Source organism: Danio aesculapii, unplaced genomic scaffold (genome assembly GCF_903798145.1).
Source record: "Danio aesculapii unplaced genomic scaffold, fDanAes4.1, whole genome shotgun sequence".
NCBI classification, from domain to species: domain Eukaryota; kingdom Metazoa; phylum Chordata; class Actinopteri; order Cypriniformes; family Danionidae; genus Danio; species Danio aesculapii.
The window spans coordinates 28,418-53,293 of record NW_026613693.1 but is presented as its reverse complement, the minus strand read 5'-3'; the positions used below and the strand labels follow the sequence as shown (position 1 = coordinate 53,293).

Genomic DNA, 24,876 nt, shown 5'->3' with positions numbered 1-24,876 from the left:
TTATGAAGAAAATGGCGTCAAACTCCTTACTATCCCAATATATACACTATTTACAAACTATTTACAAAACAGGCAATCATATTTAAAAGACAATCCAAAGATTTATGTCAGCAGGCAACAAAGGTCATACAAGCCAGTGGAACAAAGTATCATAAACAAAACAAACAGTAACACAAAAAGTACTCACAAATCTCAATAGAATCTCAGTAGTCACACAAAACAAAAAGTACTCACAAATTTCAATATGATATGATATGATATGTGAACAGCCTGCTGTTATAGTTAATCCAATGCACGTGCGCATTAGCCTTGGTGTAGCTATAAACTCGGAACTTAAAACTAGTGCACAAGTGGCATAACTTTGTTTAGTTGCAGCAGTTTTTTATCCGTGCAACAGAAACGCAGCGTTGAGAAGCCTTTAAGCCTAAGTGTCCAAATATTTTCGGCTGCTCGTGCCACTCGCTTAATGTCAGGTGACTCACGCTCTACGCAGCCTTCAACTGCAGCTCGTGCTGTATTGAACAGATGCACGTCACTTTATAACTATAGCGAACCAATCGAGGAAAATAAATATATTTATGCTTTTTTGAAGTAAAACACTTTGGACAACGCTTGAACAAAATTTAAGACCTCGTAAAAACGAGATTTAGACTTTTTAATACCTTTTAAGGGCCTTAATTTTCTCATAATTGACTTTTCAACATTTAATACTTTTTAAGATTTATAAGATTTTTCACCAAAAATAATTCTATTTGCTGAAACATGGAGAAAGTCGTGGCCAAATTAAGACTCAATATAACCTCAGAGAGGATAAAAATATACCCAACAGCAAACAAGGATTAATAGAAGACCGGATTTCCCTATAAACAAGTCTATTCACTTAGTAGCCATTCCTATAAACATCCTACCTGCTGCTCTCTCATTGGCCCGTGCCTCCATTTCAGTCTCCTGTAGTTGAGAGTCTAGCAGCTTGGTTTCCAGCTCCTTCTCTTTCAGTGCCAACTTGTCCTGGAGCTACAAACACACACATAACAAATATAGCATTATAAAATAGTCCAATGAGTGAGTTTGTAAACAGATTACCTGATTGGTAGGTAAATCAAAATTCCAGTTAGTCTACAAAATACTAGTAAATGATTTCTGCATGAAACTCTATATTTGGTAAGAAATTGAAAGCATACAGTAAAGATTTGGGATCAGTGAGTAATTTTCTTAGTAAGTCTTACAGCCTACAAAGCTGGTCATGTGATCATGTGAAGAATTATGTGACACTAGTGGCTGAGAAAGATTTCCATTATTAATATTAAAAGAAGTTGTGCTGCTAAACATTTTGTGGAAACTAAATTTTAAGATTCTTTGATGAATAAAGTTTAAAAGAACAGCATTTATTTAAAGCAGTAATAGACTAATGCTATAGAAAAATGCTATGTTTGCTCTTTTTAACAATTTAGCACATCCTTGTAGAATAAAAAAATACATAGAGTAAAAATGTATTTTCTTCATACAGTACATATTTTTTTCTTGCGACATGATCCTTTGTGAGATAAGTTATCTCCTTTGCAGATTTCAACTTTTATGTATGCATCCATTTGCTAGCTTTAAACTGCTTTATACAGTGCTCAGCACATATAAGTACACCCCCTACAAAGCTCTTATTTAAATTAATATTTTCTATAGGATGCTTTACAAAATTAAATTTGTGTATATACATTAGTTTAGTCAGTACTGAAGCCAAATCTGGAGCTTATCTAACAAAAAACGTACGATAAGGGTTCAAAAATTAGTAGCCCATATTAATATGTTAGGGAAAAATATTAAATAACATTTTCAAAAATAGCAAAAATCAAGAGAAACAAAAAAATATATACAATTTTGTTGAAATGTTGTAGTTTGTAATTTTTAAAAATACATATTTTGCATGAATTTAAAATGTATAATCTTTCCATTTCTAAAGATGTCCTGTGACTAAAATATTATTTTAATAATAATATCTGTTTAATAAATCCATTTTGTTCAAATGCACCAATATATGTTACCCATATTCACTGAGAAATGGATCAAAATATTCATTTTCAAAATGGGGTGTGGGCGCAGTAGGTAGTGCTGTTGCCTCACAGCTAGAAAGTCGCTGGTTCGAGCCTCGGCTGGGTCAGTTGGCGTTTCTGTGTGGAGTTTGCATGTTCTCCCTGCGTTCGCGCGGGTTTCCTTCGGGTGCTCCGGTTTCCCCCACAGTCCAAAGACATGCGGTACAGGTGAATTGGGTGAGCTAAAATTGTTCGTAGTGTATGAGTGTGAGTGAGTGTGTGTGGATGTTTCCCAAAGATGAGTTGCGACTGGAAGGGCATCCGTTGCGTAAAACATGTGCTGGATAAGTTGGTGGTTCATTCTGCTGTGGCGACCCCGGATTAATACAGGGACTAAGCCGAAAAGAAAATGAATGAAAATGGGGTGTACTCATATATGCTGAGCACCCTATTAGGGTTGTCGCGATACCATTAATTCATCTTACGATACTATACCAGCTGAAGTATCATGATACCAAATAGTTATGCGATACTGTAATTCATAACTCAAATTATAAACAAAATTGTCAGAAATACTATACTTGACATGTTATAATAGGTCTACTTGAATTTAACTCACAATTCCCTTATTATTGAAAAAATTAGTATTTTACGTTACTTTACCTACAATGGATTAGTTCTTTTAGTTTCTTTTGTACATCACTGACCAACAAAAAATACAATAAAATCAAGATACAAATTATACCAACCTAAATTTGTTACAAAAAGAGCATTTTTACAACAAAACTAGGCCACATGAGGTGGTCAAAAAATGTTTCCTGTTGCTATTTTGGGTTTTTCATCTTTTGTTTTATTCAGTTTTATCAGGTAACAATCCACAGTAATTCAAAATTTCACTTTGTGAGTCGTTCTTTTTAAGAGATTGTTGCTGTTTTTGTAGCTAATAAATCATATTGACAGGAACAGAAATGAACCGATTCAGGTGTGCATTTGAAACGTCAGACAACGTGCAACCTTAAAGTGCACCACAGACTACTAAAATAAAATGGTCTATCGTTGCACAAATGTGTGCATTTGAGTGACTTTTCCACATCCAACATTATGTATTATAGATAGACCAGTAATGACGATACTACTGTTTACAAACTACAGTGGTACCACCAGTATTTTGGACCCATAGTATCTCGATACTACCATAGTACCGGCAAACAGTGCAACCCTACACTGTATAGCTTAAACGGCATGAAACAAATGTATACACTGTAAAAAAATGACATGATAAAAAAGTCAGGATAACATGTGTTTTTTTATGTTATTTTAACTTATTTAACAAAGTTAACTCAGATTTTTCTTAGAGTTTTTATTTTTGTTAGAGTACTAGAAACGTTAATTTGATCCAACTAAAACAAAATTAAGCCAGCAAGATTTTTTTTAAAGATAATATTGAATTACATATCAATTTGGCATTGCTCCTTCCATTGGCCACCTTTCTTTCATTGAAAACCTCGTATCAGTTGATCATAACTTTATATCCATTACGTCAACCTCTGATACATGAAATAACTCTAGACAAAAAGAGGAACTGTCAACTCTTGGCTGTAAATGGGGATTGGTGAGTGATACTTTACAAGCATCTCAATGATAGATTTAACCTCCTGTCTTAAATATTTTCATCCCGTTTGTTTTCGTCCTCCCGGACTTTGAAAACATGACAGGTTTGGGCCAGAGTCCTCAAAGGGCTCTGTCAGATCACTGCCAGCAAAAACACACTCTTGGGACGTGTTCCTGCTCCTCTGTCAGGAGTCACAACTACTTGCAACCCAGGGACATCAATTACAGTCATTTCCCCCGTCTCCGGCCCCTCACGCAGAGCGTCTCCAGATGGCTGCAGATACTGACTAATACTTTTTTAAGGCTCTAGTTCTATCCCTGATGTTTCTGAAAGAACAATTATGCAGTAAGTAAGAATATAGGAGCTACATACTAAGCACTAGCTTTCAGAACCTACTATTTAAGGGATAGTTTAATATATTAAAGGCATCCTCTGCTTGTTCCTGTTTCTTTCCTCTGTTAAACACAAATGAAGAAATCCTGAAGAACGGCTGAAAAAACCAGCCATTAGCTAAGTTTGATCCACTATGAAATTTCAAAATGTGCATTAAAACACTTATGTGCATACTGTAACTAACCTATTATGAAAAAACATTTACTAAATAAATTCCATTTTAATGCGACATAGTTTTAAAAGATCATAAAAACATGGGCATGATGGTATGGCATTAACAAACAAACCAGCGGTTCCGACAACATTGTAAAACATGAAACATGAACTGAAATCTTGTTTTTGTCATTCTAAAATCCAATGATAAAAGTCCATGATTAAAGTGGTTCATTATTGTTACCTCCTAGAACTGTCTCAAGCATCAGCGCTCCAAACGAGCAGTCTTATAGTAATATTACCTCAAAAATAAATATTACTATCTAAACATTTTAAAAGGGACACTTTTGTACTCTTTAGGTAGTAATATGTACCCTCGAGGTATTAATATAGACCTTTAAGGTACAAATATGTACCACCCCAGTGACAGTTTGCGTATCTTTATTTCTGAGAGTGTTTGTGTGTATATATATATATATATATATATATATATATATATATATATATATATATATATATATATATATATATATATATATATATATATATATTAGGGGTGTCAATATATATTAGGGGTATATATATATTAGGGGTGTCAAAACTAATTGTTTCTTCGATGCACTGCGATGCAGTCTCGAACAATTTGGTATCAGTACAGTAATAATCATAACCAATTAAGAACTGACATCATTTATCCCACATGCGTTATATGGTGGTAGCTTACTATGGCGTGGGAGAAGACAGTGAGCAATTAAAATACTCCAACTACTTAAAAAGCAGATAACTGTGCACAATTCACTGCTTGTTATTTTATTGGACAGTCTTTCACTGCTGGCGTGTTTGTGAGGTAACATTTTATCTCCTCTCGGCTGATACAACAATAACATTACTTGTGGAGCCAGACTCGAGTATGTCTGCAGAGCAAGTTTTCTCTACCACGTCGACACCTAATGAATCAGCTGATCACCGCTGCCGTTTAACATTAGTGTCTGTGTCACTGTTTGCTGAACAGTGCCAGAGCCGCGCTGACCGTTAGAGCCAATCGGAGCCTTTTCTGTTGAGCGCTTGACCAATCATAGGTGTTTAAGAACTGGCTCAACAATGCTCAAAAAGCAAGCGGGATATTTACATTTGTATACTTGCTATAAATGCTCGTGTTGTTCTGTGCATGTACTTGAGATTTGTTTAATACATTCAACAAGAGTTTTCTTTAAGCTGGCAAAATTAAAGGTACAGTACATATATCTGACTGCTTGTATTAAAGGACAAAATTGTATTACAAATAATATATTAATATAAATATTAATTCTAAATTTTAATACAATAATTACTGTGTTGCTGAATAAAATATAAAATTGTGAATGGAAAGCATCGTCAATGCACCGTGATGCACAGAGATATCGGAACCGAATCGATGGCATTGATAATCGCAACCAAACCATGAGACCAGTGTAGATTCACACCCCTAATATATATATATATATATATATATATATATATATATATATATATATGATTTATGTCAGTCACACCTGTGATTTGTCAAGTAACACTTATGGCATGATTTTTCATTCCAACTCTATGGTTGATGGAATCTACTGCACAGCATTATGGGTAATGCAGATTTTTACCATAATTCAGTTTTAAGACATGACATAAACAGACATCTTCAGAAAAGCTTATACAATCCATTAACAACCTCCGAGCCCACAAAAAGTCCGATCTATTCATCTTATAAGATGTGAAAAATCTAATTCTATATGGATTTTTCTATATCAATGCGTTCTTGTCTGTACTTGCGTTCTTGTGTCCTCGTGGAATGTCATTAACCGTCAATGAAGAACTGTTCCAATTCAAAGTTCACATCTTGCCAAGTGCAGATAAAATTCCTGGATGTGTACTTGCTCTGCCTCTTTTACCAAGGATGCATCGAGAGGTGACTTGTGCGAACTTACAAAGCACAGGTATCCCAGAATGCATAACAGCGTAACCTGCGAAAGCTGATGGCGGAGGAGAATACCCGCACGGTTTTAAAATTCGAATATACCGCTGGATTGCATCTGTCTATTGTAGTTAAAACATGATATGAATACATTTTGTGCATATCTAACGGACAGTTTTTGGTCTTTTAAATCTATCATTTGTTCTCAGGTGTATTATTTTGGCAGTGTTATTTTGTTACGTTATATAATTGTCTTTAATTATGTTATGTGCGCTGTTTGTCTTTGTTTACCAAATTGCTTAACGTTATCTTTATTTCCTATTGTTCACGTCTTGTACTTTATACTTGTATATTGTCCATTGTAGTTTATTAAATCTGATAATCAAAGACACGAGTTTGTGTATAATAACCCATTTCACTTTACATTTATGGTTATTTACATTTAAAAAAATAATAATCATCAAAATATAGATTTATAATATCAATATAATATTAATTATAAGGCTGTGTTTATATAATTAAATCATTTTATTGTTAATGTACAGTGAAACAGATGAATCCATGGTGAGGTAAGTGACGTTATAAAGTACACTGCTGTTCCATTTGAAGAAGGACCTGACTTGTGTCCTCGCCTCCTCTGGAGTTCGTTCTTCCAAGTCTGAACTTGGCAAGTCTGAACTTCCAAGGACGCAAGTCCGAACTTTGCGTACTTGGTATTGAGAAACAGCCAGACTCACTATTACCATGGAAAAAAAACATATTGCAATCAGCACAGCCTTTTTTATTTTAATTTTCAGCTCAATGGTTTTTGTCTTGGCAAAATTACAATAGCTAGTTATCTACCTAAAATTAATTAAGATAGTTAATATAGGATAAAGTGTTAAGAGTAGAAAGGAAACTAAATAATACCATAGATTGAATGTAAACTGCAGAAGTAAGGTAATCTGTACAAACTTCAGCAGAGGTGTCCATCTAAAATAATTTTAGCAAAATGAATGTTTATAAGTCTAGCCTGCATTAATGTGGGTAAAAGTGCTAAGCTGAACTTTAACTGGCTGAAATCAATGGATGTGACTTTTGCAACTTTACCTCTCACAATGCAGCTAATTAACAATGAAATATATGGAAACATTTGAAGAGTTGAAAATATTTAAAAATACCAAGTCTAATATAATGAATTTCAGAAGGATTAACTCAAGTAAAAAAAAAGAACTTGGCCTCTGCCAAAGGATTAATTAGACAAAGAATAATTGACTTTATGAACGCCCTAATGTGCGAATTCACCTTTTTATTGAGCTCTCTAAGGGAATCCAGCTCCTTAAGGAGAAAGGCGATGTTTTTCTCTTTATCCAGAACTGGGACTTGCTTTTTGGAGTCACCGATAACTTTGGAGTTTCCCTGGTCCTCATGAGAATGCCTTCAGAAAAGACAAAAGTTCATTAGAAATCTCTTATATTAGACTCCCAAACGGGCAACAAAAATGAATCACATTCTGACATGCAATTATCAAATACACAAGGGATGCCGTCTCCCACTTTCAAGAATATTACTGTGACTTATTTACTTTGAGATATTAGTCAAATCATACAGTTGACCTTTAAGGTAATATTAAAGTATTACTTGCACTGTACTGCAGGGTAAATTACTTCCCTCTTGCAGCCAGGAATACGATTCGTTTCTTATTAAGGAGGCAAAGAAAATGCAGTGGAATCTATATTTATAACAGGACGAAGCATGCTGTGATATAATTAAAATCATCTTAACAATGGACAATGATGCTAAACTAGGAAATTATATACTTATAATTTTTGAGTTAAGGCCTTCTTGATAGTACTCAAGAAAAGTGAAACTAATCAGCTGTTGCACATACAGTAGGATGAGTTTGCAATTACAAACTACCTACTTTTTTATAGAAATTGTTGTGCAATATTAAAACAGTGCACAATATCCAGTTGTAATAATGCAAGGGTTGGATGACCTACTGTTTGCTCATCTAAATTGATACAGCACACCAAAATACAGAATAAACACCCCTTAAAGGACGTTTAAGTTATACATTTATTCTTGATATTGATCTTGTGAACAATATATGTATTGTTTATTCTTGCTTAAGATGCATGCATAACACCTGATACAGAAGTAATGCATTTTTAATTTATGTTTTTAACCAATGTACAGGTTTAATGGCATAAAAGTGTAGATATAATGAAATACAAATGAATTTATACTTATATTACTTTAATATACAGATATGGCTATAATTATTAGCCCTCTTGTCCAATTTAAATACTTTTTAAAATATTTTCCAAGTGATGTTTAACAGTGTGTCCTTTGGAAAAATGTCTTTTTTAAAGTTTCTTTTAGTTTAGTTGAAATAAAAATAGTTTTTTTTTTTTTTAAACAATTTGTAAGGTCACAATAATAATAATAATAATAATAATAATAATAATAATAATAATAATAATAATAATAATCATTCATTCCTTTTCTTTTCGGCTTAGTCTTTTTATAAATCTGGGGTCGCCACAGCGGAATGAACCGCCAACTTATCCAGCACATGTTTTTACGCAGAGGATGCCCTTTCAGCCACAACCCATCTCTGGGAAACATCCATACACACTCACTCACACTCATACACTACGGACAATTTAGCCTTCCCAATTCACCTGTACCGCATGTCTTTGGACTGTGGGGAAAACCGGAGCACCCGGAGGAAACCCACGCGAACACAGGAAGAACATGTAAACTCCACACAGAAACGCCAACTGACCCAGCCGAGGCTCGAACCAGCGACCTTCTAGCTTTGAGGCGACTGCACTACCTACCGCGACGCCAAATAATAATAATAATAATAATAATATATATATATATATATATATTTTTTTTTTTTTTTTTTTTTTTCTGCACTACCTACCTACTACGACACCAATTAATAATAATAATAATAATAATAATAATAATAATAATAATAATAATAATAATAATAATAATAATAATAATAATAATATATATATATTATATATATATGGAAAAAACACTAATCCAATGAGTTGCCTAATTAGCCTAGTTAAGTCTCTAAATTGCACTTAAAGTTCAATTCAAGTATCTTATTATAATATGATGTACAGTCATTATGGCAAGGTCAAAATAAATTAGTTAATAAAAAATATTAGGCATTAAAATGTGACAAAACAAATCCTCTCTCTGTTTCTCACAGTAATTGTAAAATATTTGAAAAAGAATCACAATTTCACAAAAGGGCAAATAAAATAAAATAAAATAAAAAGTCAAAACTATTAGTCCTCCTATGATTTTTATTTTATTTTTCAAATATTTGCCAAATGACGTTGAACAGAGCAAGGGATTTTTCACGGTATTTCAAATAATATTTTTCTTCTGGAGAAAGTCTTATTTGTTTGGCCAGAATAAAAGCAGTTTTTATTTATTATAAAACGTTTTTAAGGTCAATATTATTTGCCCCCTTTAAACAATATATCTTTTCAATTGTCTAAAGAACAAACCATTGTTACACAATGACTTGCCTCATTACCCTAACTTGCCTAATTACCCTAGTTAAGCCTTTAAATGTCACTTTAAGCTTGACTTAATGTCACTTAATCTTAAAAAAATATCTAGCAAAATATTATTTACTGTCATCATGGCAAAGATAAAAGAATCAGTTATTAGAAATAAGTTATTAAATCTATGATGTTTAAAAATCTTCTTTCTGTTAAACAGAAATTGGGGAAAAATTATACAGGAGGACTAACAATTCAGGAGGGCTAATAATTTTGACTTCAACTATATTTATACAAATATGTACACTGCATAGCATGCACTAAATCCACTGAAAAAAATTTGCAAAGATGATCCTTGGATTTATTACCATTTTTAAAGTGGTAGTAAATCATTTATTTGGGCTGAATTTAAACAAACAGATTGAGTTGAAGATGACCAAATTTAATTTGTTTAAATTCAACACATATAAATTGTTTGCAACAATGTTTTTCAGTGTAGTATACAATTAAAAGTATTCTTAAAATTCAGTTTCTGTTAAAAAGCAAAAAACACAAAAAGAGAGGAGAGGTAAAAGTATAATGAACTTATAATGAACTACAATGAGTTAGAATTATTAGCCCCCCTGTTTATTTTTCCCCAAATTTCAGTTTAACTGAGAGACGATTTTTTCAACACTTTTCTAAACATAAAAGTTTAATAACTCATTTCTAATAACTGATTTATTTTATCTTTGCCATGATGACAGTAAATAATATTTTACTAGATATTTTTCAAGACACTTTTATACAGCTTAAAGTGACATTTAAAGGCTTAACTAGGTTAATTAGGTTAACTATAGGCAGGTTAGAGTAATTAGGCAAGTTGTATGACAATGGTTTGTTCTGTAGACTATCGAAAAAAAACATATAGCTTAAAGGGGCTAATAATTTTGACCTTAAAATGGTTTAAAAATATAATAACTGCTTTTATTCTAGCTGAAATAAAAAAAATAAGACTTTCTCTAGAAGAAAAAATATTATCAGACATACTGTGAAAATTTCCTTGCTCTGTTAAACATCATTTGGGAAATAATTAAAAAAAAAATAAATTCAAAGGGGTGCTAATAATTCTGACTTCAACTGTATATGAACTTTTTATCATTTATATTACTGAGCAGTGTGAATGAGTGTGTCAATTCATGACAGCTAGAGTCTGTTCTCCTGACCTGAGCGCAGCAGAGCCCGTCCTGCTAATGTGAGGTGTGTGGACTGGACTGCTGGCCGTCTCATTAATGACCTGTTCATGCAGTGCCGCGTCTCTCTGTAGAGCTCGTCTTTCCTCCTCCATGATCCTCACTTCAGCTGGAGCCGGGACAGGCACAGGTGGGGGTGGAGGGGGTTTGGGCAACACTCCTTCTCTGGGTCTGGGACTCTTAGATACTGTGCGTGGGGAAAAAAAATGACAAGAACACAGAAAAAGGAAAAACTAATTTTAAACTTGACTTTTATAGTACCAACAGGTGTTGCATATGCTACAAAACTTTCACAAAAAGGCACCAATAAATAGCTCTGAAGTAGTCAATATTGGAAAAGGATCAAAAAGTTAAAATTTTAATAGGTTACATTTCAATTTTAATATTGAAAATTAAAAACATAAGGGTGACACAGTGGCGCAGTAGGTAGTGCTGTCGCCTCACAGCAAGAAGGTCACTGGTTCGAGCCTCGGCTGGGTCAGTTGGCGTTTCTGTGTGGAGTTTGCATGTTCTCCCTGAGTTCGCATGGGTTTCCTCCGGGTGCTCCGGTTTCCCCCACAGTCCAAAGACATGCGGTACAGGTGAATTGGGTAGGCTAAATTGTCCGTAGTGTATGTGTGTGAATGAGTGTGTATGGAAGTTTCCCAGAGATGAGTTCTGACTAGAAGGGCATCCGCTGCGTGAAACATGTGCTGGATAAGTTGGCGGTTCATTCCACTGTGGCGACCCCAGATTAATAAAGGGACTAAGCCGAAAAATGAATGAATGAATTAAAAACATAAAAAAGGGTGTTGTTTAAGATTTTTATGACAACTGCGATGACTTTTGATCCACTTCAAATGTTGACTACTGTATATCATTATTACCAGAGATTCCCAACCAAAGTTGATGACATTTCATTTAAAATATTAGAGGAAATGGGATATTTCTATCGAAGCATATCTTCAAATTTTGTATATACAAGATATAGCATTTCTTTTGTTAAATACATTTTAAATCGCATTTAATCATTTAATCATGTTTTAATGACATCTAACAGGATTTGACCCTCGTAAGGTTTTTGGGCACCTATAATTAATGTCTTGATTTTGAAGGGAAAAACTGCTTGAAATTTAAGTTGTCATTTACTAGAAATTGTCTTCACTGCAATGGTTCTTCAAATCTCATTTATGGAGTTCCTCTATGCACATTCAAATTTGTCATGATGTGATTGGTTATGAAAGACACGAGAACAAACAGAATTTTGATTTAATGACTTAAAATCTTTGGTCATTTAGAAGAGACATTTTACCCAACGTTCAAAGCTGCAGCTGAAAAATTATTATCAACAAAATATTACAAAAAATGAAAAGCAGAAAAAGTAAATCATCAATAACTGCAACAAAATGATTAATACTAACAGAATTTGCATTATTGGGTGAGAATTTAATATATCTATCTATCCAACCATGATACACCCATCAGTCAAGAGTGCTCGGATCTGCAGATTCTGGTTTATTATAAGTTCCCAGGGTCACGTCTCAAAAATAAGGGTGATCTTCTCTGTTGTTGGCCCCAAGTTGTGGGTCTGAAGTGCCTCTAATTTATCTATTTTTAAATCTACACTTCTCTCTTCTCATCGTTCTTTATTTTAGCGAATCATCTTCATGTGAGTTTTATTGTTCCTATTTTTTTACTGTTTACCAATTACTTTTGCTGCTTGTTCAAACTACTTATCTATAATGAGTTTAAATAACACAATTCTTAAGATTTTTTGGTGACAAATTATTAGTTTTATGTTCAATCCACTTAAATTTGCAAAAATGTTTAAGTTAACTTAATCAATTTGAGTTGGAACAACATGAAGGAATTTTGTGGAACCCAGCATTTTTTTACAGTGCTCTGTGCAGCACTTTGGTCAACTGGGGTTGTTTTAAATGTGCCATACAAATACACTACCTGACAAAAGTCTTGTAGCCTATCCAAGTTTTAGAAACAACAAATAATAACTTGACTTCTAGTTGATCATTTGGTATCAGAAGTGGCTTATATGCAAGACAAAGGCCTCTAGATTACGCTTATTTTAGCCAAATAAAATCTGATTATGCCTTGATTTTTAATGATTTAATTAGGACAGTAAGGTCTGACTTTGCCAAGACAAAAGTCTTGTCACTTAACAGAAATAATGTCCAGTATAAAATATAAAGTCATGGTGCATTGAAAAAAAATATATTATGTCTGACTCTCATGAGCTTGGAGGACTGCATCCATACATCTCTGCAATAACTCAAATAAATTATTAATAAAGTCATCTGGAATGGCAAAGAAAGTGTTTGTTCTTGCAGGACTCCCAGAGTTCATCAAGATTCTTTGGATTCATCGTCAATGCCTCCTCTTTCATCTTACCCCAGACAAGCTCATTAATGTTCATATCTTGTGACTGGGCTGGCCAATCCTGACCTTCTTTGCTTTCAGGAACTTTTAAGGGGAGGCTGAAGTATGAGAAGGAGCAGCTATCCTGCTGAAGAATTTGCCCTCTCCTGTGGTTTGTAATGTTATGGGCAGCACAAAGTCTCAGGTTCTCGATGTTGCCATCCACTCTGCAGATCTCTCACACGCCCCCATACTGAATGGAACTCTAAACCATTTTTCCTTCACCAAACTTGACTGATTTCTATGAGAATCTTGGGTCCATGCAGGTTCCAATTAGTCTTCTGCAGTATTTGTGATGATTGGGATGCAGTTCAACAGATGATTCATCAGAAAAATCCTAGAAGTCACGTTATTATTTGTTGCTCTTACAACTGGGATCGACGACAAGACTTTTGTCAGGTAGTGCAAGCATTGTATTGTACTGTATTATTTTATCATCTGAAATTCCACTAGAGTGCAAAAATAATGCTAATTTTCAAACAGGTTTAAACATTCCGCTGTCTGTCATTGGTCAGCCAGATAAACAGATAACCCCACCTCAAAATAATGCTAGTGGTTGAGTTAATGTTAGGTTGCTCAAAACAAGTGAGCATGTTTTATATTGTCAATGCATTTCCAGCTAAATCTGCATAATAAATAAAATATATTTTAGCATGCAGAGTGAGCTATTTAGAGGCTAAATAAAGAGGAAAACACACAATAAAGGAGCCGCAACCATAACATAGAAGATTTCCATTCCTCTGCTGTGAGATTACAGTCTGATGGTGTGAAAGGCAGCTCTGTTGGCTGGTTTTTGCGTCAGCTCTCTGAAAAGGAAACTAGGTCTGGCCGTCTTTCACGAGGGAATGTGGCGATCTGTGCCGCGTGACTGGCAGGAGGGGGAAACAAGGTCTTCTGTCAATGTTTCTGTAGCGCTCAGGGCCAGAGATGCAAACACGGAGGCCTGTCTCTCTGGCAGCCTTTCTGAAGACACCATCAGCTCCTCGGGGAAAGCTGGATGTGCCCCGGATAGTTTGTGATCAAAATCAAAGAGCCCTTATGCCAGAGACGTTTTAAACGAGAGAAAATTTGTGATGACACAACTGGTAAAAATAGACTCTTGAAAGATACAGCGAAAGCTAAAATTGCAATGTGAGAATCTGAGGGTGTTAAGTTATTACTCTGTATTTCTGTGTTTGCGTTAGGTGACAATAAAGTTTTCTGAACACTCCATGTCTGCCATTGGCCAGCTAAACAGATAACCCTGCCCACAACTGGTTACATGTTTCTGTTGAAGTGTACGATTTCTGTGCCAATTTACATAGGGTAAAATCAAACAGGTTTCCTGAATTACATATTGCAAGAGAATAGCCCCACATCCGAACTTACATTATTGGTTGAATATTGAAGATAGCCCCACCTCTAAATTTACACCATTGGTTGAATATTCCAGCTAAGCATCCCATTTTGGGAAAATTTGCATTAGGTAAAATTGATAACATTTCCAAATGTTTCCCCTTTTTTTGCATTAGTAAAAACATTAATGACTTTTACAGACTTTCTGCACTCCCAACATTTAACATTAGTCAACAAACAGATAGTCCCGCCTACAAACTCACACCATTGGCTAAATGTTGCTGTTGAAGTGTACAATTTTGGTGCCAATTTGCATAAAGTAAAATAAATCATTTTTTCCTCCAAACAAGATTCCTGAATTACCTATTGGTTAGAAGATAGCCTCATCTCTAAACTTTCACCATTAGTTGAATATTCTAGCTAAGCTTCCCGTTTTGCGAAATTTGCATTAGGTCAAATTTTGCAATGTTTCCCCTTTTTTGCATTAGTTAAAAACATTAATTACTTTTACAGACTTCCTGCAAACCCAGCCTATAGCACTAGTCGGCCAAACAGATAGTACTGCCTATAAACTAACACCATTGGTTAAATGTTGCTGTTGAAGTGCACAATTTGGGTGCTAATTTGCATAAAGTAAAATAAATCTTTTTATTTTCCTAAACAGGATTTCTGAATTACCTATTGGCTAGAAGATAGTCTCACCTCCAAATTTATGCCATTGGTTGAAAGTACCAGCTGAAGTGTGCTGTTTTTAAAAATTGGCATTAGGTAAAATTGATAACATTTCGCAATGTTCTCCCCTTTTTTTGCATTAGTAAAAACATTAATTACTTTTACAGACTTCCTGTAATCCCAACATGTAACATTAGTCAGCCAAACAGATTGCCTACAAACTCTCATCATTGGTTAAATGTTGCTGTTGAAGTGTACATTTTCTGTGCCAATTTGCACAGCAGAAGATTTTTTTTTCCCCAAACAGGTTTCCTAAATTACCTATGTCTGCCATTGGCAAGAAGATAGTCACACCTCCAAACTAACACCGTTGAATGTTCCAGCTGAAGTGTGGCGTTTTGGGAAATTTGCATTACTCTAAGTAAAATTGATAACATTTCCCAATGTTTCCCCCTTTTTCCTTAGTAAAAACATACAAACTTCCCCCTACATGTAACATCAGTCAGCCAAACAGATAATCCCGCCTACAAGCTCACACCACTGGCTGAATGTTACTGTTTCAGTAAACAATTTCTGTGCCAATTCTTATAAGGTAAAATAATAAAAAAAAAAAAAAAAAAAAAAAAAAACATTCAAACAGGTTTTCTGAATTCGTTATGCATGCCATTGGTCGGTCAAGACGATAGTCCCATATCCAAACCTAAACCATTGGTTGAATATTGCTGCTGGAGTGTGCATGAGGTAAAACTGATAACATTTCCCAATGTTTCCTTTTTCTTTTGCATTATTAAAAGCATTAATGACTTTTTCAAATAGACTTCCTTCCATCCCGCCTACAAACTAACACCATTGATTAAATGTTGTTGTTGAAGTGTACAATTTGTTTGGCAATATGAATAATGTAAAATTAATAAAACAAACAAAATTCAAATAGGTTTCCTGAATTTCTTATTTATACAATTGGTCAACCAAGAAGATTTTCTCACAAAACTTCCACGATTGGTTAAATGTTCCTGCTGAAAGGTGCTCTATTAATTTGGTAGTCTGGCCACAAACACATCATTGGTTAAATGTTGCTGTTGAAGTGTACAATTCCTGTTCCAATTTACATTCTGTTACTTAATATGAGGTACTGCAATCCACGCTCAAGAGAACGGTCTTCTTATTTTGTTTTATTTTACATTCATTATTGGGAAAAAGACACAAGCGCTTCCTTCGTATTCAATTCAATCGTTCCATTCATGCTTTAAAATCAATGGATATATGTTGACATCATCATTCATTAGCCATTATTCAATTACTCAAACAATTATCTAGTATAGTACACCACATCCACCAAAACCTACACCATAACCAAAAACAAGAATTATCCAGGATCATACATCCACCATCATTGTTCAAATCCACAATTTAAACAGACAACCATCAATATCTACTTCCTCAATCAGCTTTAAATTTTGTAAAACTGGAAAATTCTATGATCTGTGGCAATTTGTATCTAATACATAATTTGTACCTAATGCATTTGATATGAATAATATTGACGTTTTAATTTTTCAAACAGGTTTCCCAAACATCTACCATTGGTCAGCCAAACATATAGTCCTACCCCAAAACTCACACCATTAGTTGAATGTCACGGGGTTTGGCAGATCAGGATGCTCAGCAAACAGTGCAATGTTTTTGTAACGCCACAAAGCCACACTGTTTGCACTTTTCAGTGTAATCAACCAAATGGTTTCCTTATAACATGAAAAAAAATAGCTTTAACATCTACAAGCAAATCAAACAGTTACTAGCACTAAGTGCACACACAGGGTCAAGTGCTACAAAAAAAAAATCTGGCTGTCCTGCGATTATAAAATATACATAAATCAGCTGCACATCAATGCAATTCAAATGGAGCAAAACTCAAACACGGAGCGGTTCAATCAAAAGCATCAAATAAGGGGAAATCATTCTGCGTTAATAAATGCGTTGTGATGCTCGAGTCTTGCGACCGCGATGTCCAAAAAGCTCCAGCTTAGCCGGCACAATTATTTAGCGAAAGGTCAGGTTTTGAAGTCGAGATCAGGGAGGTCTGCCTCATGGCTTTGTTGCTAGGGCTCTGCTCTCAGGATTGCTGGAGACAGTTATTAGTATTCCCCGTAAGACTCGCCAGTGCAAACATCAAATTCAAACCATGAATAATAACGCCAAACACACTTATAGAAGCCCTTTGTCACATTGCAAATATGCGACTTTTGGATACATTGTTCCCTAACCTGGGTTACTTCTTTAATTTTATCTCCCTCTCCGGGTGTCTCTCACAAAGGTAACTGCCCCTGAGAATGTGTGTTTAAAGCCATTTCCCTCACAAATGGGGTGAGCAGGGCTTTTAATCTAAGCGTGCAAAGTAAAGGCCCATTTCCTATGGGAACCAAGCGAGAATGGACTCAAATTCTGAACTAAAACGTTGGCTCCCATTCCATTAACAAGTGTGAATGTGAATTGGCTATAAACTGCACAGAACTGAAATGACAACAAACTGGCCTTGATTCAAGGTGTCATTCTTATCATCTTTTTGTCTCCAGTTTAAAGATGCAAATAAATTAGAACATTCTAGAATCTGTAGCTAAATCTCACAGGTTCATTATCTCTTAATAATTTACTTTCATCCCTTATGTGAAGCTGGTTTGACACAATCTGATAAAGAGCTGAATTTGGTCCGTGTAAAATGTATAAAACCTTTTTTTTGTCTTTGTACAGTATGTAAATTATGTTTTGTCTGTTTAGAAAGTGTAGCATACTGTTGTGCAATGAAAACTTCAGATCTAAGTCTGACAATGAAGTTGCAGCATATCAATAAATAAATAAATAAATGCAAATTTAGAAGTCTGCTTACATTTTGCTTTCTGAAATGTAATTGGAATTTAACATTTATTTTTATGTCAGTTTTGAATGGTTTTGTGTGTCTTTGTATGTGAATTATGTCTTGTCCTAAGATCTTGGTCTGGCAATGAAGTTGTATCATATAAAAAAAAATAATAATAATGATAATAAATAGGTTGGCGCCAATAGCCTAGCAGTTAAGTGCGCCGACATTTAGCACAGTGGTGCTCACTGCGACCTGAGTTCGATTCCCGACTCAAGGTCCTTTGCCGACCCTTCCCCTCTTTCTGCTCCCAATACTTTCCTGTCTGTATCCTCCACTGTCCTTTACAAATAAAGGTGAAAAACCTCTAAAAAATTATTATTTAAATAAATACAAAATAAGTAAATGCAAACAAGAAGTCTGCTTCCATTTTGTTTACTGAAATGAAATTGGAATTTAACATTTATTTTTATTTCAGTCCTAAATGGTGCAAAAACTACACTGTAAAAAACACTGTCATGATCAATTAGTCCTGACAGCATATGTTTTAGTTTATTGTTACTTATTAAACTAACTTAATCATGTTCTAACTTACTTTTTTTAAGTTACGCAAGCTGTTTTAAGTCAGTTTAACGTAATATAAGTTCAATGGACTCAAAAGATTAATTTGAATAAAATTAAAAATTTAAGACAACCAGGATTTTTTTACAGTGTAGCTTTTATTGTTTATTAAACTGAATTCAAAACATTAAAAATTAACTAAAATGAACTCAAGTATTTTTTACGTGAAGAGGTATTTTGAATTGTGAAGGTTTTTGCATTCTATTGCTTTTATATTTATATATATATATATATATATATATATATATATATATATATATATATATATATATATATATATATATATATATACATACATACATACATACATACATACATACATACATATATATATATATATATATATATATATATATATATATATATATATATATATATATATATTCATTATATAAATTTTCATTCATTCATTTTCTTTTTGGCTTAGTCCCTTTGTTAATCTGGGGTCACCACAGCGGAATGAACGGCCAACTTATCCAGCACTTCTTTTACGCAGCGGATGCCCTTCCAGCCGCAACCCATCTCTGGGAAACATCCATACACACTCACTCACACACTACGGCCAATTTAGCTTACTTAATTAACTTGTACCGCATGTCTTTGGACCGTGGGGGAAACCAGAGCACTTGGAGGAAACCCACGCAAATGCAGGGAGAACATGCAAACTCCACACAGAAACGCCAACTGACCCAGCCGAGGCTCGAACCAGCGACCTTCTTGCTGTAAGGTGACAGCACTACCAACTGCGCCACTGCGTCACCATACAGTATATATATGTGTGTATGTATGTATAATATAATATATATTTTTATATATATTATAAATATAATTCCAATTTAATTCTAAGTTATAATTTGCATCCTCATTTAAAATTCTGCAATGTAACTGCATTAATCAGTTCAATTCTGAATCCTACACAAAAATGGTCACATTTCATGTAATTAAAGGGGCAAAAAGTGACCAGACATGATGAGCGAACACTCACACGGCCATTTGCTCCTGATAAAGAAAATGCAGCTAGCAGCAGTCCCGTGTCGTCTTACTAATGTCCGTCACTAATAATCAAACACAGGCTGATTAACCGCCTGCAAAAAGATTGAAGTGTTTCACCAACAGCCCAAATGTATATTTGAGCAGCGAGGCAGAATAAATTTGCATATCAGGAGCGTCTGGTGAAGGGTTGGTAAATACTCTGTTTATCTCTCATTGTCATTCCAACCAGTCTATCTAAATAGTGGCTCTTCCACAGCGTCATGGCTGAGGTAAAGTTATTATCCAGGAGCCCGGCATTGTGGAATAATATAAATAATGTTTATGTCGATAAATGTATAAATAACATGCAAATGACTGTCATTGTGTTGTTTAGAACAATTAAAGCAATGAGAAGCATAAAAATCATTAAATTGAAAAATACTAAATCTGCATAATAAAAAAAGCAAGAGTCCTAATGACTGTGAAATTACACAATTAACTTTTTAATGTGACATAATTTTGTGATTGGATTTTAATTATCACCAAAAAAATTATTTCTCATTCATAATTAATTACCTTGTAAGAGTTTTTCCTCCAGGGCTTTTGATATACTCTGACACTGGGATGTAGCTGAGGTGGTTTCTCCAAAAGTGGACCTGAAAAAAAATATACATGCAAAATATATATAATTGACACACTTTAATATATGACAGCAGTTGACTGTGCAATGCTCTGTCTGACATGCAGGTGAAGACTGGTACAGGATATTGACAAACTGTACATCAATGACACTGCTTTGAAGGACCTGCATGTTTTGTTTCAAAGCGCTGAGTAAAGCGAGGACATAAAGCAAATATCAAAGACCTTCAAGGGTCCTGACCCAAAGACGACACATTGCAAATAAATGCCTTTTTCAAAATATAAAAAAAAAAATCTTAAAATAAAAAGCATTTTGTGTTGAATTTCTTTGTTTTAAAAAAGAAGCCAAAATTAATTAAGTTTAACTTAAAATAAGCCTTTCAGTTTAAAAAAATATTATATTTTTCTTACCCACTGGTAGACTATTTAGCTTGTTTTAAGGAAAAACTCATTTAAATATTAAATTATTATTTATGAAAACAGAAGAATTTTTAACTTGTCTGGAAAATTCTTCTTGATTTAAGAATTTTTAGATATTTTAACAAGCAAGACAAAATACTAAATAAGAAAGCATTTTTTCAGGGTTTCTACAGGTTTTATCAAGTCAAATTAAATTTTTAATAGCCTTTTAAGACCATTTTAGGACCTTTTAAGACTTACATAAGGCAAAACGCTAAAGATTTTTTAATGACCAATTTAAAACCTTAAAAAACCTTAAAAACAAATATTATTGTAAGAAAGATAATTAAACCATATTAATAAGTAAATAGAGTTAATTAATGAATGTTTCTTAAATTTTTTATTGAAATATTTTGTTAGTGATTGGGTGAGTGTTAGTGATTGGCCCAGTTGGGTATAGCATTACATAGGAAAATTGGATATAGGAAAATTAAGACCCGTTTAAAATGATTTAAGACCTACAACACAATATTTCAGTGGATTTAAGACTTTTTAAGGCCTCAAATTTGGTTTTTGAAATTTAAGACAATTTAAGACTTTTTAAGACCTCACAGCCTGTTTTTGCATTACATTTAAAGCTTGTATATGTGAAAATATAACCAAATAGTAATTAATATAATGCAAACTGAGCTATTAATATCAGTATGCATACAAAAAAATGACTTCTCATGACTTAAAATTCAGAGCGTATTAAGAAAAATGCTAACTAAATTAAATTGTTCAATGATAATTTTTTAGCAGATTTTATTAAGTTGCATTCTTATGGTTAAGTACCATGCACGATTGCATTGCACTCTAATTTTATTTAATTTTTTTAATTAGTTACAATATAAATCAAAAAAAAAATCATCTCAATACTGAACTTCTTATTCACTTTTACTGCATGTATTGTAAATCATGCAATTTCTGCTCAAATACTACTATTTCATAATACAGTAAAGTAAGTTGTAGTCTACCACAAATTCAAAGGCAGGGATTAATATGAATAAAAGCAAATGCATATTTACATAGCATGTTCATAAACGACACTTTAAATACAAGCATAATAAAATAAGCTTAAAAAAAGAAAACATTTCCATCACAAACATTGCACCTGTAACTAATTTACATTTGCATTGCACTAAAGATGAACAAACTAACCTAGCAGCTGATTTTTAAACATCGTAACACCGTTTCGGATTTAGAAAACACATCTCTGCAAAGATATCATTACAGCGTGTAATCATCGCCTGCAATGTACACTGATAAACATTTCGCACATATTAAAAAAAAAATCGTCCTTAATTGTAACATGTGGAAGAAAGCCATTGACAAACACGGTAAAATGAGCCGAGGAAGGCATCTTTACCCAAGTTGTGGTGTGGTCTCTGAACAATGGTGCTTTACAGGGGACGGCAGCCTTTGTTTCAGTTCTTCATTGACTTTAGGATTAGCTGGAAATATATAGAAGGGATATGATTAATTTCAGCGCGGAAGGAAAAAAAAAATGCTTTTCATCACAGGCTCACTTCTTTTCCATTAGACTTAGAAAGGTTAGTATTAATTACAGCCTGTCAATATGATCTCGGGGTGCTTGGTGGAGAGCGATCTTTAATAACCTCTGGAGAAGAGGCAGCAAAACAAGACAGGCGGCTTTTAATTTGCGGTGTGAAATTATGCTTTAAGACTTTGTCGTTATCTCATCCACTGTGTACCAGTGCTTTACCTCGCAGTTTATGGAGGACTAATGAACGCGGGCAATTAACAAAGCGTAATCCCACCATGCAATCGTTTTAATGCTTTTAGCTATCAGGAAAGTAAACAGCCATTTAATACAGCTCAAGCCATATCAGATCCTAGTCAGGAACCGCCAATTAAAGCGTCATCTACTCAGGTGTAATTAAATAATGGTGGCTAATTCAGTTCCGCGAACGGAAGCTAATTCATAAGCAAGCAACAAACAGACAGGAGGCAATTAGCAGAAACGCTGACATTCAGACAGTAGAGCCTGTTGCTTGTAATGCAGGAGGAGTCATGGTGGAGAGCTTCCCTCTAGTGGTGGAGCTTCTGAGATTTATCAACTTCACACACACACACACACACACACACACACACACACACACACACACACACACTGCAAACATAAACACTTACAATTGCACTTCTGTCGACCGTAGGTGCCTTGTGGCATCACATTTATAAAGCAAATTAACGCAGGACCTCTTCAAGGAACACAAACTGTTCCTCTTGTATGTTTCACGGTTGCCTTCTCATCCAGCAATTGGACTTGTCATTTTTAGCCAAAGTGATATTTTAGAGTCATACAGTATGCTTAATCTAAATCAGAGATGCCCAAACTAGGGCCCGCGGGCCAACGTTGGCCTATGTTAACCTTTGATTTGGCCCACCATACCATTTGAGACGAGAAGAAAAATGATGGGGAGTTGGTTAGGCCGAAAATCTCTGACAGTCATTTAGAATTTAATGTAATCTTTCGCTTGTTTGTTTTGTAATTTCTTATATTTTGTAAATTAATCTGATTTTTAAAAATGTAAATACCATCACTCGACAGCTAGAATGCAAGACATCGGTGAGCAAATCAAGGCAAAAGTAGATGCAGCTTAGTGTATTTAGCAGTGAATTCCATGGTGTTATTATTAGGATTGTTTATGTTTTTACTGTAATAAGTTAATATTGTTAATATAATTTAAAGCAATGTTCTGTAGTTATTTTTAAACATTAAGAAATGAATTAGGAAATGAGTCATGGAAACTTTAATGTAATACAGTTTGGTATATTTACCTTCGGCCCACAGCCCTCAATCAAGCTTGGTTTTTGAAAAAAAAATAGTAGTAATAATAATTTATTTCTAATAACTAATTTATTTAACTTATTTTTAGGCAAGTTATTGTATAAAGGTTTGTTCTTAAAAAATTAAAACTGCTTTGATTCCATCTGAAATAAAACAATTAAGAAGAAAATTATTATCAGACATACTGTGTAAATTTCCTTACCCTGCTAAATATCATTTGGGAAAAATTTTAAAAATCTAAGGGGGGCTAATAATTCTGACTTTAACTGTAAATGTTGTTCTATTAGCATTTTACTCACATAATGAATTCTAAAACAAACAAAAGATTCTTCTTTCAACAACATTTATTGTAAGAAATGCTAATTGGAAAAGGAAATGAGCCTTTTCTGATAAAGATTAAATCTTGCCGTCCCAAATGCAAAGTAAAAAATAGCTGAAATAAAGGTTATGATATTATATATATATATTCTATATTATCTTATTCATTTATTCATTCATTTTGTTTTCGGCTTTATTAATGGCTTTATTAATCTGGGGATGCCACAGCGGAATGAACCGCCAACTTATCCAGCATATGTTTTGTGCAGTGCATGCCTTTCTAGCTGCAACCCATCACTGGGAAACACTCATACACACACATACACTATGGACAATTTAGCTAACTAAATTCACCTATAGCGCATGTCTTTGGACTTGTCGGGGAAACCAGAGCACCCGGAGGAAACCTACGCCAACACGGGGAGAACATGCAATAATGCAAACTCCACACAGAAATGCCAATTGACCTAGTCGAGGCTCGAACCAACAACCTTCTTGCTGTGAGGTGATTGTGCTACCCAATGCGCCAATGTGATGTCTATATTATCTTATACTAATCTTATATTAAACTTCATATTTTATATTCTCTTATATCAAAAGTTCTTATATCTTATATTATTTGTTTAAAAGAGTTTGAAAGGTTGTGTAAGGTTCTTTTATGGCATTACTGCAAAAACAATCACTTGTCCAAATAAGTCTTTAATACATGCTTTCCATTTAATGGAAAAATGGAAAGCATGTATTTTTCTGCAATTTATAGTTCCTCATTAAATTCTTCCTCATTCTTAAACTGTAAAAGCCAAAAGGTTAAGGTAACTCAAACCATTTGAAAAAACTGATTGCAACAAACCGTTTAAGTTCAAAAACGAATCCTAATAAGTGCTGTGAACTTAATCTATTTGAGTAAATGAAGCAATTTTAACAGTAAA

General features: G+C 34.0%; 1 protein-coding gene across 1 annotated transcript; it reads right to left on the bottom strand.

Moving 5' to 3' along the window:
• Positions 1-908: 908 nt before the first annotated feature.
• Positions 909-23,008, bottom strand: LOC130220206 (uncharacterized; the record flags this gene model as incomplete). The annotated part of the gene is made up of 6 exons (XM_056452582.1): positions 22,972-23,008; positions 22,187-22,271; positions 20,317-20,396; positions 10,848-11,061; positions 7,409-7,541; positions 909-1,014 (listed from the first exon to the last, which is right to left on the bottom strand). Coding segments are annotated over exons 1-6 (655 nt in total), but the record flags the coding sequence as incomplete, so codon positions are not given.
• Positions 23,009-24,876: the final 1,868 nt, after the last annotated feature.